At 45.3% G+C, this 14,477-nt stretch overlaps 1 protein-coding gene and 1 long non-coding RNA gene across 2 annotated transcripts; one reads left to right on the forward strand and one right to left on the reverse strand.

The window, feature by feature from the left end:
* Positions 1–1,343: 1,343 nt before the first annotated feature.
* LOC128413854 (uncharacterized) lies at positions 1,344–11,855 on the reverse strand. Its single transcript, XR_008330493.1, has 5 exons — positions 11,739–11,855; positions 8,204–8,289; positions 3,429–3,610; positions 1,947–2,293; positions 1,344–1,542 (listed from the first exon to the last, which is right to left on the reverse strand). It is a non-coding gene; the product is annotated as an uncharacterized LOC128413854 (long non-coding RNA).
* Positions 4,658–5,158, forward strand: LOC128413852 (60S acidic ribosomal protein P1). Its single transcript, XM_053388296.1, has one exon. The coding sequence runs from the start codon at positions 4,772–4,774 to the stop codon at positions 5,111–5,113; it is 342 nt and encodes a 113-aa protein (XP_053244271.1). The 5' UTR covers positions 4,658–4,771; the 3' UTR covers positions 5,114–5,158.
* Positions 11,856–14,477: the final 2,622 nt, after the last annotated feature.

Raw genomic sequence — 14,477 nt, forward strand, 5'->3', positions numbered from 1 at the left:
GCACCACAACTATGACATGGTGAACTGAGCAGAAAGGAAGGTGAGAGGCAGGGGGCGTTGCATTTTGGCCTCACACAGGGCACTGCTGAAATTTGAAAGAGTCAAGTCTGCCAGGGGTGGTAATGTTTGCACTGGAGGCGCAGCCTGCGCATATAGCCAGGCTCCCCAGGGCCAGCCTTGTCATGTGGCACAGGAGGTGCATAAGGAGAGGCAATGAATTGTGCCCTCCCTCCATCTGCTGCATACAATTCACCAGCTGGATAACGCTGCCTGTTCACTGGCGCCACTCTTGCCTCCTGCTGCCCCACCCACTCACACTGCAGTGGCGGCAAGGGCGTTGCTGGCTTTGCTACTTCAGAGTGTCACCTTCAGAGTAAGGTTGCCCAGGGAGTGCCAATGCCACCGCTGCCTTGAGGCATTGTAAAGCTGTATTTCTGAGACCCACCGAGTGGCACAGGGGCTTTCTGGGCAACTTCGCCAACAACACCGCACTCTGAGCAAAGGCCCCTTCCTTGGAGCAAACCTGGCAGTGCCCACGCTGCCACTGCTTTGTCAGAGGCCAGCTGGCTGGTGTAAATAGGCAAATGGAAGGGTCAGAGGAAGCCAGGAGTGGAAGGAGGCAGGGACAACTGGGTCAGCCTCAGACGGCACAATGTCTTGCACTGCCTCTGCTCTCATGGACCGCTGAATGCACAGAGGCAAAATGCCTGAATCTGGCCCATGCCATAAGCATTTCCTTCCCTTCCCTTAGTTCTGTTGCCTATGTTGATTCCTCCTCTACATTCTGATGCCTTATCTGTCTTCTCTTCTTCCCTAACCTCACACTCCTGTGCATCAGAGGAGGCAGACTGCTGCTGGAGGATGACAGGAAGAGATTGAGGCAACAGACACCAAATGAGACATGGGCTTTGCTGGCGCTGCAAATCTCTCCCACAGGCTTTAGGCTGCCTGCTCAAATTGCTGGGTTCTGGAAGAATGAAAAGGAAGTCACCTGCTTTGAGATGGTAGGAACCTGTCCTCTTGGCAGATGTTTTGGGGAAGTTGCTTGCAACCTATGAAGCTGTCGGGCAAACAGCTTAATTGACTTTCATGGGAGCCACTTGCTTCCCTTCGATGACATTGCAGGGACCTGGATAGGCTGTGACAAATTTAGATAGAAAGCGCTGGACAGGAGCAGTTTTCTTCCATCCTAATATTTATGATTGTGGTTGTGATTTAGACTAATATAGTACTTGTTATAAAGAAGTATGGCATAAAATACAAAAAGCTGAAAACATATCAAATAGAATAGTTAAAAAGCTAACTGTAACAGAATTAAGACAACGCAATAATAAATGTATTAAAAGACAGATAGCAAAAACAGCACAGCGCTATTAAAAGCCCTTTCCTTAAAACAGATAATTTCCAAAAGCATGACAGAATAAAATGATTTTCACTTGCCAGCAGAAGGACAGCAAAGAGGAAGTCTAGCCTCTCTAGGGAGTTCCAAAGTCTGGGAGCAGCCTCTGAGAAGGCCCTCTCTCGCATCCTCACCAAGTGTGCCTGTTCATATTCATTGTTCACATTAAGTAACATAGTTAATAATGTTAAGGTAATTGTCAGTGGGCCAGTAATAATAATAATAATAATAATAATAATAATAATAATAATAATAATAATAATTTTACGTGGCTGGTTTCCCCAGCCACTCTGGGTGGCTCTTTATCCATAATGGAGAATTGTATGGATTTCCATGTATAATAAAATAAACATGAAACTTCTCTCTGTGAAGATATAGTCTACAGCGGATGAATATTAAGGTGTGAACCAGCCCAACCTCTCCTGCAAAAGGAGGGAGACACTCCCTGTGCAACACTTACTTGCTCTCCCATTCAAGCCGACACAAATTATGACAGAAACTCACAAAGCAGGCTATCGTTTCATCAGCACTCAACTTTTCCTCTCACCTTTTGCTCTCAGAGATTCATAATTGGAAGTGGTGCAGTTGTAACTCTTCCAACAGCAGCTCTCCAAATGTATCGATCAGAAAAGAATTAGACAATTAGACAGGCTCGCTTGGCGCCATCATTATATAGCTTTAGGTGCCAGGCAAAAACTTTCCTCTGTAACCAGGCCTTTAACTATCAGTGGCCTTTTAGACAAGCGGAAGGATGTTTTTTAATGTACAGGCCTTTCATCTGCTCACCTGTGGCAGGTGAGATTTTCTTCCAGCAGCAAGGCAGAAAAGCCAATTGACCGTTCCAGTGTTATGGGCTAGTGACTCTTGTGAACATATTTGCAAGGCTGATCTAGCCTAGGAAAAGTGATACAGTAATAATTGTGGCACTCATAATAGACTTGTCTCACAGCTTGGTTCCCATTGTTAGGCAATTACTTAACATGGAAAGGACATGATCTGTGGTCCCTCATCACATCACTTTTTTTTAATGATCTCCTTATGAAAGCTAAATTGTGGAAAACTTTTTCATTCAACCAAGCCTACTCAGACACATAACTCAGTTACCTAAATTCATTTGCAAAGTTTTCCTGTTTTCATATGTGTTTTAATGGCGTCTATTTTAATAGTTTTGTGAACTTTAGCTGTGTTTTATCTACAGTTTTATTTTGCACAGAGCTTAAAGAGCTCTCTGATTAAGTGGTCTATAAACCTTTCTAAAGAAATAAATTAACTCGCATATAGAATGATGCCACCTACACATTCTGAACTTTTTGTGATGTGGGGACCAATAGGTGGGGGCGGGGGGGGGAGTCAATGCAAGCCTCACTGTGATTATTCATTCTTGGAACTCTACACTATGAGCATGCCAACTTTCTGCTGAAAGGCAGCTCAAAAATAGGAGGAATCATAACTTGAATCCAAATAATTAAGCAATCCAAACAGAAGAGGATCTAGAAGAGGGGAACATGATGTCAGGAGATTGATAGCTTGAACTAGATATTGCAGCAGTGCTTGAATGGGGTTGGCACAAAGGTCCCAATACCTTCTGTGGTGCCTTAGCTACTGATTTTAGCTACTTTTTTTTAGTATAACTGGAGCAAGTCTGAGGTTGAGGCTTGTGGATTTCATTTAAGCCCCCCTCTACTTCCTCTCAACTCAAGCACTGTGAGCAGGGAGCAGATCGGTGGCTCTGATGTTCAGCCGCTGCCACATATGTCATACTATCTAAATGTGTATTAGTGAAAAGTTTTAACGTGGGTGGACTCCACTGAAGCTTTAGAAAAGCAAGCAGAGCTCTCTCTTTGCTTTTAATGAGTTGATAATTAACTAACTGCTGTTTCCTGCTAGCTAACACATTAGTGTTCGAAACTTAGATCAGGTGACAAAGGTATTTGGTGGCAAATCTCCATTTTGAAGGGAGTTGCCAGTTTAGTGTCCCGCCCCGTCCCCCCAACACCACAGCGAACAAAAACATGCAAAAATGGCTCACCATGAGCTGCACAGTCGAAGGCCAATGGAGGCTGGAATGTAGGCTGGTGGGGAGAGACACAGTTTGGATTTTTGGAATTGCCTTTTATTTCTAAGATGCTGAGCCTGTGCTGGACAGCACAAGATACTGTATGGATATTTTTGGATGTATCATTTGATGTTTCTGTTTTGTTTTGAAGAGTTCTGAAAGATAAAGTTTGAATAATATTTTTGTGGGCCTGGACATTTCTTCCAAAAGGAGTAAGTTCTTATGATTCCAGTTGCTTCAAACTGCACAATATCAATATATGCAATACTCCTGACCCTCCCAGAGCCAATCTTTTGGGTGTCCCACAACCCAGGGAGAGGAGGGGAGGGGAGGGGTTGAATCGAGCCCTCAGCCATTTATGACCCATCTATCGTAACTTCCTTGGAATGTCCAAATGGGCTTTAAGTCCAGAATAGAGAGACATGATCAAGAGCTGGGGTCTCCAAACTATGGCCCACGGGCCGGATCCAGCCCACCAGGCTTGTAAATCCAGCCACCAGCCAAAACGCCGGGCACCTGTCCTGAGCACAGCGCTTTCACCGCCTGCCTGGCTCACCGGACTGCGGCGGCGGCGGCAAGAGCGTGGAGAGCAGAGGAGCCTGTGCGAGCTCTGGCCTGCCCAGAGGAGCAGGGATGCCAACTGGGGAGTGGCAGCCAAAGAGCAGGCCTCACTCAGCAGCCTGGGCCCTCCACTGGCTCAACCGCTGGGGCTCCTCATTCGCCACCTCCCCCTGCAGACAAGCAGCGAGTTGTGGCAAGCGAGTGGGCAGCACCACCTCACACGTAACCCGCCACCTGTCCTTTGATGACGATGCCTCACTTTCCCTCTGCCTCTTCCGCCAGCTCGGGCAGCAGCCTCTAACGAGCCCAGGAGGCCCGCTCCGGCCTGGCTGGGGGCAGGCGCACGTCATCTGGCCAAGCACTCCGGAGAAGCGAGGCCACCCAGGGCAGAATGGAGGGCCTCGGGAAGAGCGAGTGAGGTAGAGAGAGAATGGCTTCTCCAGGCAAGGCATGCCACCCCCCACAATGCTCAGTCCGTTCCCACACATTGAGGTAAACCCAGCGAGGTGAGGCATTTCCTTGATGTTATGTATTGGGTTTAACACATTTTATGTTACAAGGCACGTTCTAACCAATCATAGAAGCGTTGGTAGACGAACGTTCTAAGGGCAAGTAAGTGCATGCACTTTCAACTGTCAATGGTCAGGCCCTTTCTCCAAGCTCCCTCAGCGAGGCGCGCAAGGTGCTGTGTCCTTCAGCAGAAGCTAAGACCGATTTCCCAGCCGGCGACTAGCACCGCGCACCGACTGCCCGCCATGGCCTCCGTCTCCGAGCTCGCCTGCATCTACTCCGCCCTCATCCTGCACGACGACGAAGTCACCGTCACGGAGGACAAAATCAATGCCCTAATCAAAGCAGCCGGAGTGAATGTTGAACCTTTCTGGCCTGGACTATTCGCAAAGGCCTTGGCCAACATTGACATTGGAAGTCTCATCTGTAATGTAGGAGTTGGCGGTGGTGCTCCAGCGGCTTCAGCCCCAGCAGGTGGAGGGGCTCCTGCTGGTGCTGCTGCTCCCGCTGAGGAGAAGAAAGAGGAAGAAAAGAAAGAAGAGTCAGAAGAATCCGATGATGACATGGGCTTTGGTCTCTTTGACTAAGCAGACTTTTTGTACTCTTTGCTAATAAAGATACAAAAGCAAAAAAAAAAAAAAAAACCAAAAACTGCCAACGGTCAGTTCATGCTTGGGATTATTATCGTGTTATCTAGTCAGTTTGGTTCTTGTGTTCCTATGAGTGAGCTGTTGTCACTGACAAATGTTGAATAAACTTAGTTGAGGAACTTATACTGTCTTGGGCTTCTGACTTTTTCTAAACATTTAACACTTGAAAAAAATGTGCGCAATGGCCTCAGGAGCCCAAAATGTGAGTGGGGTCCGCCAGCCCCTCAGCGTGTTTCTCTGGCTGTGTGAGCACCAGCAAGCTGCCTCCTCCCTCCCTGCCTCCCTCGCGCTGGTCACTGAGTGGAATGGAGCCTGAGCGGAACATGTTTGGTTAGTGCCCCTGTTATGGTGGCTCCCAGTAGCTGCCACTTGCCTGGCAAGAGGCTATTGTTAGGGTGAGTCATGGCTAGCAGCTCTGGGGAGGCCTGTGGCACCCTGGGACTCTTTGTTTGTGTGTGTGGTGCCATGCCATGTGGTGCCCTGGCTGATGTGCTCTGCCCGAGGCTCAGCCCGGGGCAGCGGCGCACACCATTGCCAGGAACAGGCAGAAGTTGTGCGTGGTGAAGCTGATTGTCTGTGTGGCCGGCAACTGCCCTCTTCCTCCATGTCTCATTTCCTCCTTTCCAGCATCATAATATGTCCCCCCCTGTGGAACACCCTCCCATCAGATGTCAAAGAAATAAACAACTATCAGACTTTTAGAAGACATCTGAAGGCAACCTTGTTTAGGGAAGCTTTTAATATTGGATGAATCATTGTATTTTAATATTCTGTTGGAAGCCACCCAGAGTGGCTGGGGAAACCCAGCCAGATGGGTGGGATATAAATAAATTAATGATGATGATGATGATGATGATGATGATGTTGGCATATCACAAGGTTTAGCTGGAGATACATTTTGATGTTGGAAAGCAGGTATCACTCAGCCCTAATGTCAACAACTCCTTCATCCTCATTAAACAACAAGATGCAAAATACCTTTTTAGATTTGGTACACCCAACCCTCCCCTTTCCTTTGCATCTTCTAAAGCTTTATAGGTTCTCCCCTTGCTATATAAACCTACATAAATATTTTTGCCTTTGTTTGAACTGCAAGTCATTAGCTGTAACACGTAATGTGCATAGGAATTCGTTCATTTTTCCCCCAAAATGTAGTCCGGCCCCCAACAGTGTCTGAGGGACAGTGAACCGGCCCCCTGCTTAAAAAGTCTGAGGACCCCTGATCAAGAGCATTGGGAAGGCACCTTTAAAATTTTGGTTTTCAGCTGTGCATTTTCATCTCAAACACGAGACTATTATAATACATTAATGGCTCCGAGCATTGTGGTAGAAAATCACCTTGGACTGCAAACCTATTAACTGCTCCATACGCATTAGGGGAGAAAATAAAGACATGGCTATGCACTTCCTGAAATAGTCACTCTGTCACATCACGATCGATGAAAGCAGTGAAATAAAACCCCTGGCAGTTTTGCTGGCCTGGAGTGATATGCGTAAACTGTTAGCAGAAGCTTTGCTTCTGCAAATATTTTTTAAAAGGACCCTGCAGACACACACACAAACACACACACACACACACACAGAGAGAGAGAGAGAGAGAGAGAGAGAGAGAGAGAGAGAGATGCTCTTCAGCTTACACTCTGCATCTTTCAACAGTGATCTATAATGTTATCAAAGAAGCTTGAACTTCCTAGATCCCAGTTGTTCTTCTCCACTTCCATATTCAGAATTAGACCAGGTTGTTCCATGCACAGGTAGTTCATGAAATCTAACCATCAAGAGTTCTCTTCTCAAAAATGCACCTCGTTTCAATTGCAGAACGTACTTTAAACATGGCAAACGCTAAGTGGGATAGAGAACAACCAAGAGTTGCCTAAATAACCCACTGCGAAAAGTGAGGTTACAGGGAACCAGGCAGAGGGTCTTCTCAGTAGTGGCACCCACCCAATGGAACACCCTCCCACCAGATGTCAAGGTAATAAACAACTATCTGACTTTTAGAAGACATCTGAAGGCAGCCCTGTTTAGGAAAGTTTATAATGTTTGAAGTTTTATTCTGTTTTTAGTGTTCTGTTAGGAGCCACCCAGAGTGGCTGGGGAAACCCAGCCAGATGGGTGGGTTATTAATAATAAAATAATACTTCTTATTATTATTATTTTCTGTGAGGAGATGGAAAAAAGATAAGAAATGGCTCCATTCAGATAAGGAATCTCTTTGGTGTGTGTTATATCTGCTTTACTATTATCCTACTTGGGTAAGCATATAGAAAGCAAAAAGGCAGTAGATTCTCTGACTTTTCTACATTCAATGTTTCTGAGACATTTTGAGTGCTTTTATAGAAGGAAAGTGATAGAAAATGATTGACAATATTAACATTGGAAGTGCAGGCCAATTTTTAAGAACATTCCTAACCCTCAAGTATCTTCCTGTGTCTTTGGTCAACCATTTCAAATAGTAACTTTTATTCCTGGTTTGTAAAGAGTTTTGCTGCTTATTGAAGTCATAAAGAATTATAGAGAAAGAAGAAGTTGTGCTGAAAGAACCAAGTTCTTTTTAGAATAAATTTTGTGAACAATTAAAGAACCAACATCATATGTTATTATTTTCTGTTTTTAGTGTACTTTACTATTTTGTTGACATAACATAATCATGAAGTTACGTTGAAGGCATAGGATGTAAATAATGAAAATAAATCAAGTCTTTTCTGTGTAAAAATAAGAGAAGTTAGATTTAAAAGTGAGGGGCCTTTATATACGCTAGCAACTGATTAAGCAATTAACAAGCAGATAAAACCATTATTTGTCTACAGTATTTTCAACTTAATGTTTATATGAATAAGGGAGGAAAAAAGAGACCCTGTGTGTTTCTTTAACAGAATTTGAAAAGAAAGTTGTAGACTGTAAAAAGCAAAACCCTGAAGGTGTATTATTGAAAGATCTAAACTGATTACAAGCATGGTGAATTAAAAAGGAAACACTATATAAGGTTACTGCCAAAAAAGGCACCCCTTTGTCACATGTCCTCACCCCAAAGTTACTTGCCCGTAGTGTGCCATCATAACTTCATCATAACTTCCTGTCCCACTCTAAGTAACTGGTATCAGTTGTGAAGTCTGGAAAACAAAAGGGGAAGGTCAGCCTAAAAATACCTGTTCAAAGAAAGAGAGTGGGGGGAGACTCAATATAAGGCTTTCAATTTCAACAGCCCTGCATCTAGTACTGTCTTCATTCAGCCACTGGAATCAAGCAAAACAATAGGAAGGCTGGTTTGACAGAGCTAACAGTGGTTGGTAAACCTACGATTCGGTGCATTTGAAACATACCCTCATTAGAAAATCCTCACCCTGGTTCAGGTCAGCTCCAGTTCCCTTCAAATCTGCATCCAGCTCAGATTTGCTCCCACAAGTCACACCCAATCAAGCCGCTACCACTTTGCCCAAGAGGGAAAATCTTATCTGAGCAGGCCCAGGAAGAACATTTCCTGCCACTGAGTTTCTCCCTGGGAATACTCCACTAGCATTATCTCCTGTAGAGACCAGCAAAGCCTCTCTGCCACTGCTTATAATACATTTCCTCTTCTCAAAGTATTTTTTTTATTCTTACATTGCACAGGGAAACAAATGTGGGCCAGCATGCTTCACTCTTATTTTTTAAATTTCATTAAGAATACTGTCTTCTTTCTCAGTATCTCCAGAAAAAGTGCCCCCGCTCAGTCATTTTTGAGGCAAACCAAATAGAGTCTCCCACCATTCTAGAAACAGCTGAACGAACCTTGTTTACTTAGCAAATGTTCTGCTTAGTTTCCTCTTGACCCGGTATTATCCTTCAGTGTGAGCAACCGAAAGGGAGGAAAGAATAAAATAGGATGTAATCTTTGCTAACTGTCAGTGCTATTGATAAAAGTATAGATTTTCCATTACAGCCTGCTTCGGCAATAAGTGTTAAAATCCATCCCTGGATGCTAATCCACCAAAATAAAATATGGGTTGCCTCAGAAGCTCTGCACCTGTCTTTCTGCTGTCTGTAGCTAAAGAAATAGTAAAAAGCATGCAATCCCCTGCTTACAGAACACCCACTGATTTTAATGGGGCAGGAAGGACTGCAGTCAAGTATAGCAGCTTATTGAAGTACATGATTAAAAAGCAACTGGCATTGTTGGGAAACCTATGTGAACACTTCACAGCTTTTATTAGAAGCAGGGTTATCATTCACATATATTGACTTGGCTATCACTGTCGTGCAATGCTATTCACAGGTTTTCTCTCGGCAAAATTCACAATCTTCTGAAACCACGCACAATCGGAGCAGTATATCTTGATATCAGTAAGGCAAGCGAGATGATCAAGTGTCTGGAAACTGAGCCTTGTGAGGAATGGTTGAGGGAGTTGGGTATGTTTAGCCAGGAAAAGAGGAGACTAAGAGCAGATGTGATAGCCATCTTCAAATAGCTAACGGGCTGTCACATGGAAGATGGTGCAAACATGTTTTCTCCTGTTCCAAAGGGTAGGACACACACCAAGAAAGTAAATTCCAACTAAACATCAGAAATATCTTTCTGACAGTAAAAGCTATGATCTATAGCTAGCTGTGATCCATAGCTGTTCTGCTCCATAGCTATGGAGCAGACAATGGAACAGAATCCTTCAGAAGGTGATAGACTCTTTTTCACTGGAGGTTTTTAAGCAGAACTTGGATGGCTATCTGTTCTGGATGCTTTAGTTGAGATTCCTGCATTCCAGGGTTTTAGTAGGTGGCCCTAAGGGTCCCTTCGAACTCTACAATTATATGATTCTGTGTTTACCCACCTCCTCCTGAACTGCTTTGCTGGCACAATCAGGAGAGGGACTATTGGCAAGTTGTGAGGGAAGGGGATATTATAGATTGTGTTTTGTGGAATCTGTGATATGCACATGAGAGAAGGACTCATCGAGATCACACCCTTCCCCCTAAGGAGCCACAAAAGACCCTCACACAACCCCCCACTATCATCTCAGATCTGATTGGTCACCAAGCAAACTGCATGCCTCACACTAAGGTAAGGAACCTTTAACAAGCCTGGAAGAAAACTGTTAAAACTTAGAATGAAGAAGTGGAACCTGCAAGCAAATGCTGCAGTGCCTCTTCACTCCCTAACAGGTATGTTTCTGTTCTGAGAGCTTGGTGGGCATGACTTCTTCTAGAATAAACTGTTTGGGGCTCAATCAGGTGTCATGGACTGGCTGCACACAGAGGAATGGTGGGAGGAACCAGCTGGGGAACCACCAGAGAAGAAGACTCAAAGCCCAGAGAGTGGTGGGACGATGATGAGTGATCAGAGGGAGAAGACAGGGAAGAGGTGTCAGAAGCTGAATAGATAACAGGGCTTAGTGAGCTGGGAGAGTCTGTGGTAGAGAGAAGTCCAGAATCAGAGGCGGAAGCTGAAGCAAAAGAGTGGGAAGAGAGAAGCCAAGAGGCAGAGATGAGTCTGAAGAGTCACGGGTGTCTCCTCCTCCTGCTGTGACAAGCTCCCCTCTCCACTTGTCTCCCAGGAACAGAAGAGGCATGAAAAGGATGGGGCAGCAACAGGCTCCCATCAGCCCCCTTCAGCATCGCCAGTGGTCAGGGATGATGGGAATTGTCTTCCACATGATCTATGACAATATATTTTACTCTATTGTGATGTGAGGGTTATAAAGGAAGCCCCTTATACACAGAAAAATCAGGAAGTGAGAAGTAACCAGTATTCATATAAAGAAACTCATCCTCAAGGGCCGTAAAATCAAATTATAAGCCCGGCTAGGAAGACTCTGGATCTCTTAACATTTATCGCAAGTGCTAAATTAGTTAAAACATAATTGCATTTAAAACGGTGAAAGTCAATTGAAGATGGAGATGGAGATGCTAATTATTCTCCCTGGTTTATTTTATAATTATGGGTTCATTGAGTTAATGATAAAGAGACAGCAGCTATATTTTCTATTTGAGGACTACACTGGGGCTCAAGCTTCACATGCTCTCTGTACTTAAAAAGATAGCTCCCGCATCCAAGAATTGATTGAATGCTTGTGGCACTCTGCACATAATTATTATTATTATTTACACCCAATCCATTTGACTGGTTTGCCCCAGCAACTCTGGGTGACTTCCAGCATAACAAAAACACAGCAAATGTCAAACATCAAAAAGCTTCCCGATACAGGGCTGCCTTCAGATGTCTTCAGAAAGTTGCGTAGTTCAGTGAACCCTCTTCCTTACTGTTGTTTCACATTTTAGTGCCTGAGCTCTGTATTTGTAGACACAATGGATTGTATTCACCTAATTTTTACTCAGAGCAGACCCACTGAAATTAAGGACCATGGCCAACTTAAATCCATTTCAATGGGTCTACTCTGAACAACAGTTAATTGACTACAACTCAATCTACCCTGGCCCTATGGCTCATTTGACTGAAACTCCTGAGTGGTTAGAAGTTCATGGGAGAAACTACACTGCCCTAAGCTTGTTTCATATTCCTGTGTTTCTTTTTTCTTTTAAATCAAAGGGGCTAGCACACATGCAGTTGAACTCTGCAGGGTAGCCTTACCAGATCTCCAGCTTCAGCTCAGACATTCCAGCCTCAAAGCCCAACCTTCTGAGCTCTGGGCCAACAGCAGGTTTAGGAGGCCCTGGAAAAGTTGTGCTGTGCTGTGCTCTCCAAGCACACACATGTGGCAAACTGCCAGCAGTCAGCGAAGACCCTGATGGTTATGATGTAACAATCATCAGGCTCCACCTGGCAGCCTCATAGGTTCTTCCTCTTCCATGTCACAATGCTTGATTCTTACAAGATAGCATATGCAATGTCTGGGAGGCTTAAGATGCACGATGGTGTGGGGGTTAATGTGTCAGATGAGGCTCTGAGGGACCAGAGTTGAAATCCCCATTCAGCCATGATAACAACGACGATAATAATAATTTTATTATTATACCCCGCCCATCTGGCTGGGTTTCCCCAGCCACTCTGGGCAGCTTCCAGCACATATAAAAACATAATAAAACGTCAAACATTTAAAATTTCCTGATACAGGGCTGTCTTCAGATGTCTTCTAAAAGTTGTGTAGTTCTTTACCTCCTTGTCACCTGAAGGGAGGGCATCCCACAGGCAGGGCGCCACCACTGAGGTGGTCTTCTGCCTTATTCCATGTAACTTCACTTCTCGCAGTGAAGGAAACGCCAGAAGGCCCTCAGAGGTGGACCTCAGTTGTCACGGTCCGGTCTACGGGCGATCCAAGTCCCAGCTGAGGACGTCGGGACCGGGGGCAAGATGGCGGGGTGGGAGCAGGAACAAGAGTCCAGAAGCCAGGGATTTGAGGGTCAGGAAGCAGAGAGTCACGAAGTCAAGGGTCCGAGGGTCGAGAAGCAAGGAGTCACGAAGTCAAGGGTCCGAGGATCAGGAAGCAAGAAGCCAAACGCAGCAAGGAAGGAGGAAGGAAGCGTGTTGCTGTGGCAAAGAGCCGAAGGGAAATGCTTACATATCCCTTCCCGGGTCTTGCCACCAGGTGCAGTGAGTTACCAAGCGGCCTCACCTGTGCGGCCACGTCTTGCCTCTCCAGAAAAAACTTAGGAAGGCCCCAGTCCTGCGAAGCCCTACTGGTCACAGGGCTTGGCTCCTGCATGCACTCCTGACATCAGTGTTCGGGTTGAATGATGGGGGGGTGGAGATGCTCCTTCAGTGATCTTCAGCTTGTCTTTCTGTCTCAGCCTAGCCTGCTTCACAGGGTTGTTGTGGGGATAATGTGAGGAGAGGGAGCAATGTATATACTACCCCAAGCTGCTTGGAAGAAAGGTGGAGGACATACCTTTAACTGATAAGTTTGGTTGAACTTACTTAAGTGCCACACCAGAAACAAATGAACGAGGTCGTTTTTTCTTGGTGCTTGACTTTGTCAAAGCAACAAGCAGAAGGAGCACTAAAATCTGTTTTGTGCCTATAGTTATTATCTGTAACACTCGCCAGTGCTATCAACACCGTCTCTTTAAAGAAAGGCACCACGAGTGGTCATCAAGGTAGTGGCATGAATTCGTCAACAGCAAGAGATTGTTGTCAGGGAAACTCACCAGAATGAGCTGTGCGGGGTAGGAAATCAAACTTCACCTTAAAAGGATAACTAAAGACACTTCTTACAAACTCAAGATAAGGAAACAAACTACAGGACATTCTGCAGAGACTGAAGTGCCCCTTTGTGGCGTACAGTGGAACAATCCAAGCAAAAAATTTGTGGGTGCCTGGGTCCCCAGGCCCCCCTGGAGATGGTGCCAGTGACGGAAAACCAGTGTGGCCCTCCAGGTGTTGTTGGACTTCAGTTCCCATCATCTTTGACCACTTACTTGCCATGCTGGCTGAGGCTAATGGGAACTGGAGTCAAACCACATCAGGAGGGCCACATGTTCCCCATCCTTGTGGAACTGACCTTTCCCCCCTCATCTGCCTTGGGAATTGCATACCCACAGAGCCCTCCATCAGAGCTGTCTTTGCCTGCAAAAAAAAAAAGGAGCTACAGTCTGTCCAGCTACATAGGTGAAATATCTTGTCTCTCACAGAGTCAAAAATGTCACAGTAACCCTCCCTGCTGGATCAGACCAAAGGCCCATCTAGCCCAGCATCTCGTTCTCATAGCAGCTAACCGGATGTTGGTGGGAAGTCCGCAACCTGGACATGATCACTAGGTACCACACACACAGGGAGTGCGAGATTCCTCCATGGTTACCAGGGAACCCACAAAGAGCATCATTTGAAACAGCCGCAGATGTCTTGGGATTAGGCATCGTCCATAGTTGTTCCCCCAGAGCCTACACAAGCCATCGCTGCCTTAAAAAAATAATAACCTTATTATATGTACATAAGTTTTCACTTGGAGCCCCACTGTCTAATAGAAAGGCAGGCTATAGAATCATCCAATCAGTTAATTGTATCCACGTACAGGCTCAAATGCCCTTATTATACAAGACTGAATATAGCAATCTTGGCTTTCAAGAACATGTTTAGGGGAAAAAAAACTTCTCATGTGGGGCCAAGAGGCTGTCAAAGATGTCCCTTGCATTGTCCTAGGATCATCCTGAGAGAATGGGCATCTGATATTTCTTTGCCATGCCATTTTGAAGCTGTCAATTGAAGGATTTAGCAGCAAGACTCCCATTGCAGCCAGCAGGAGCCGAGCGGTTAAAAAGCCCTTGTGAGAAGCTTTAGAAGTAACTCACTAATGTCCCCATTTCTGTGTCCAAACAGAACGGTTATCTGTCAGTAAGGAGGCTGCGGGTGGCACATCAAAACTTGGCTCTCCTG

This window comes from Podarcis raffonei, chromosome 5 (assembly GCF_027172205.1).
Source record: "Podarcis raffonei isolate rPodRaf1 chromosome 5, rPodRaf1.pri, whole genome shotgun sequence".
In the NCBI taxonomy this organism is placed as follows: Eukaryota; Metazoa; Chordata; class Lepidosauria; order Squamata; family Lacertidae; genus Podarcis; species Podarcis raffonei.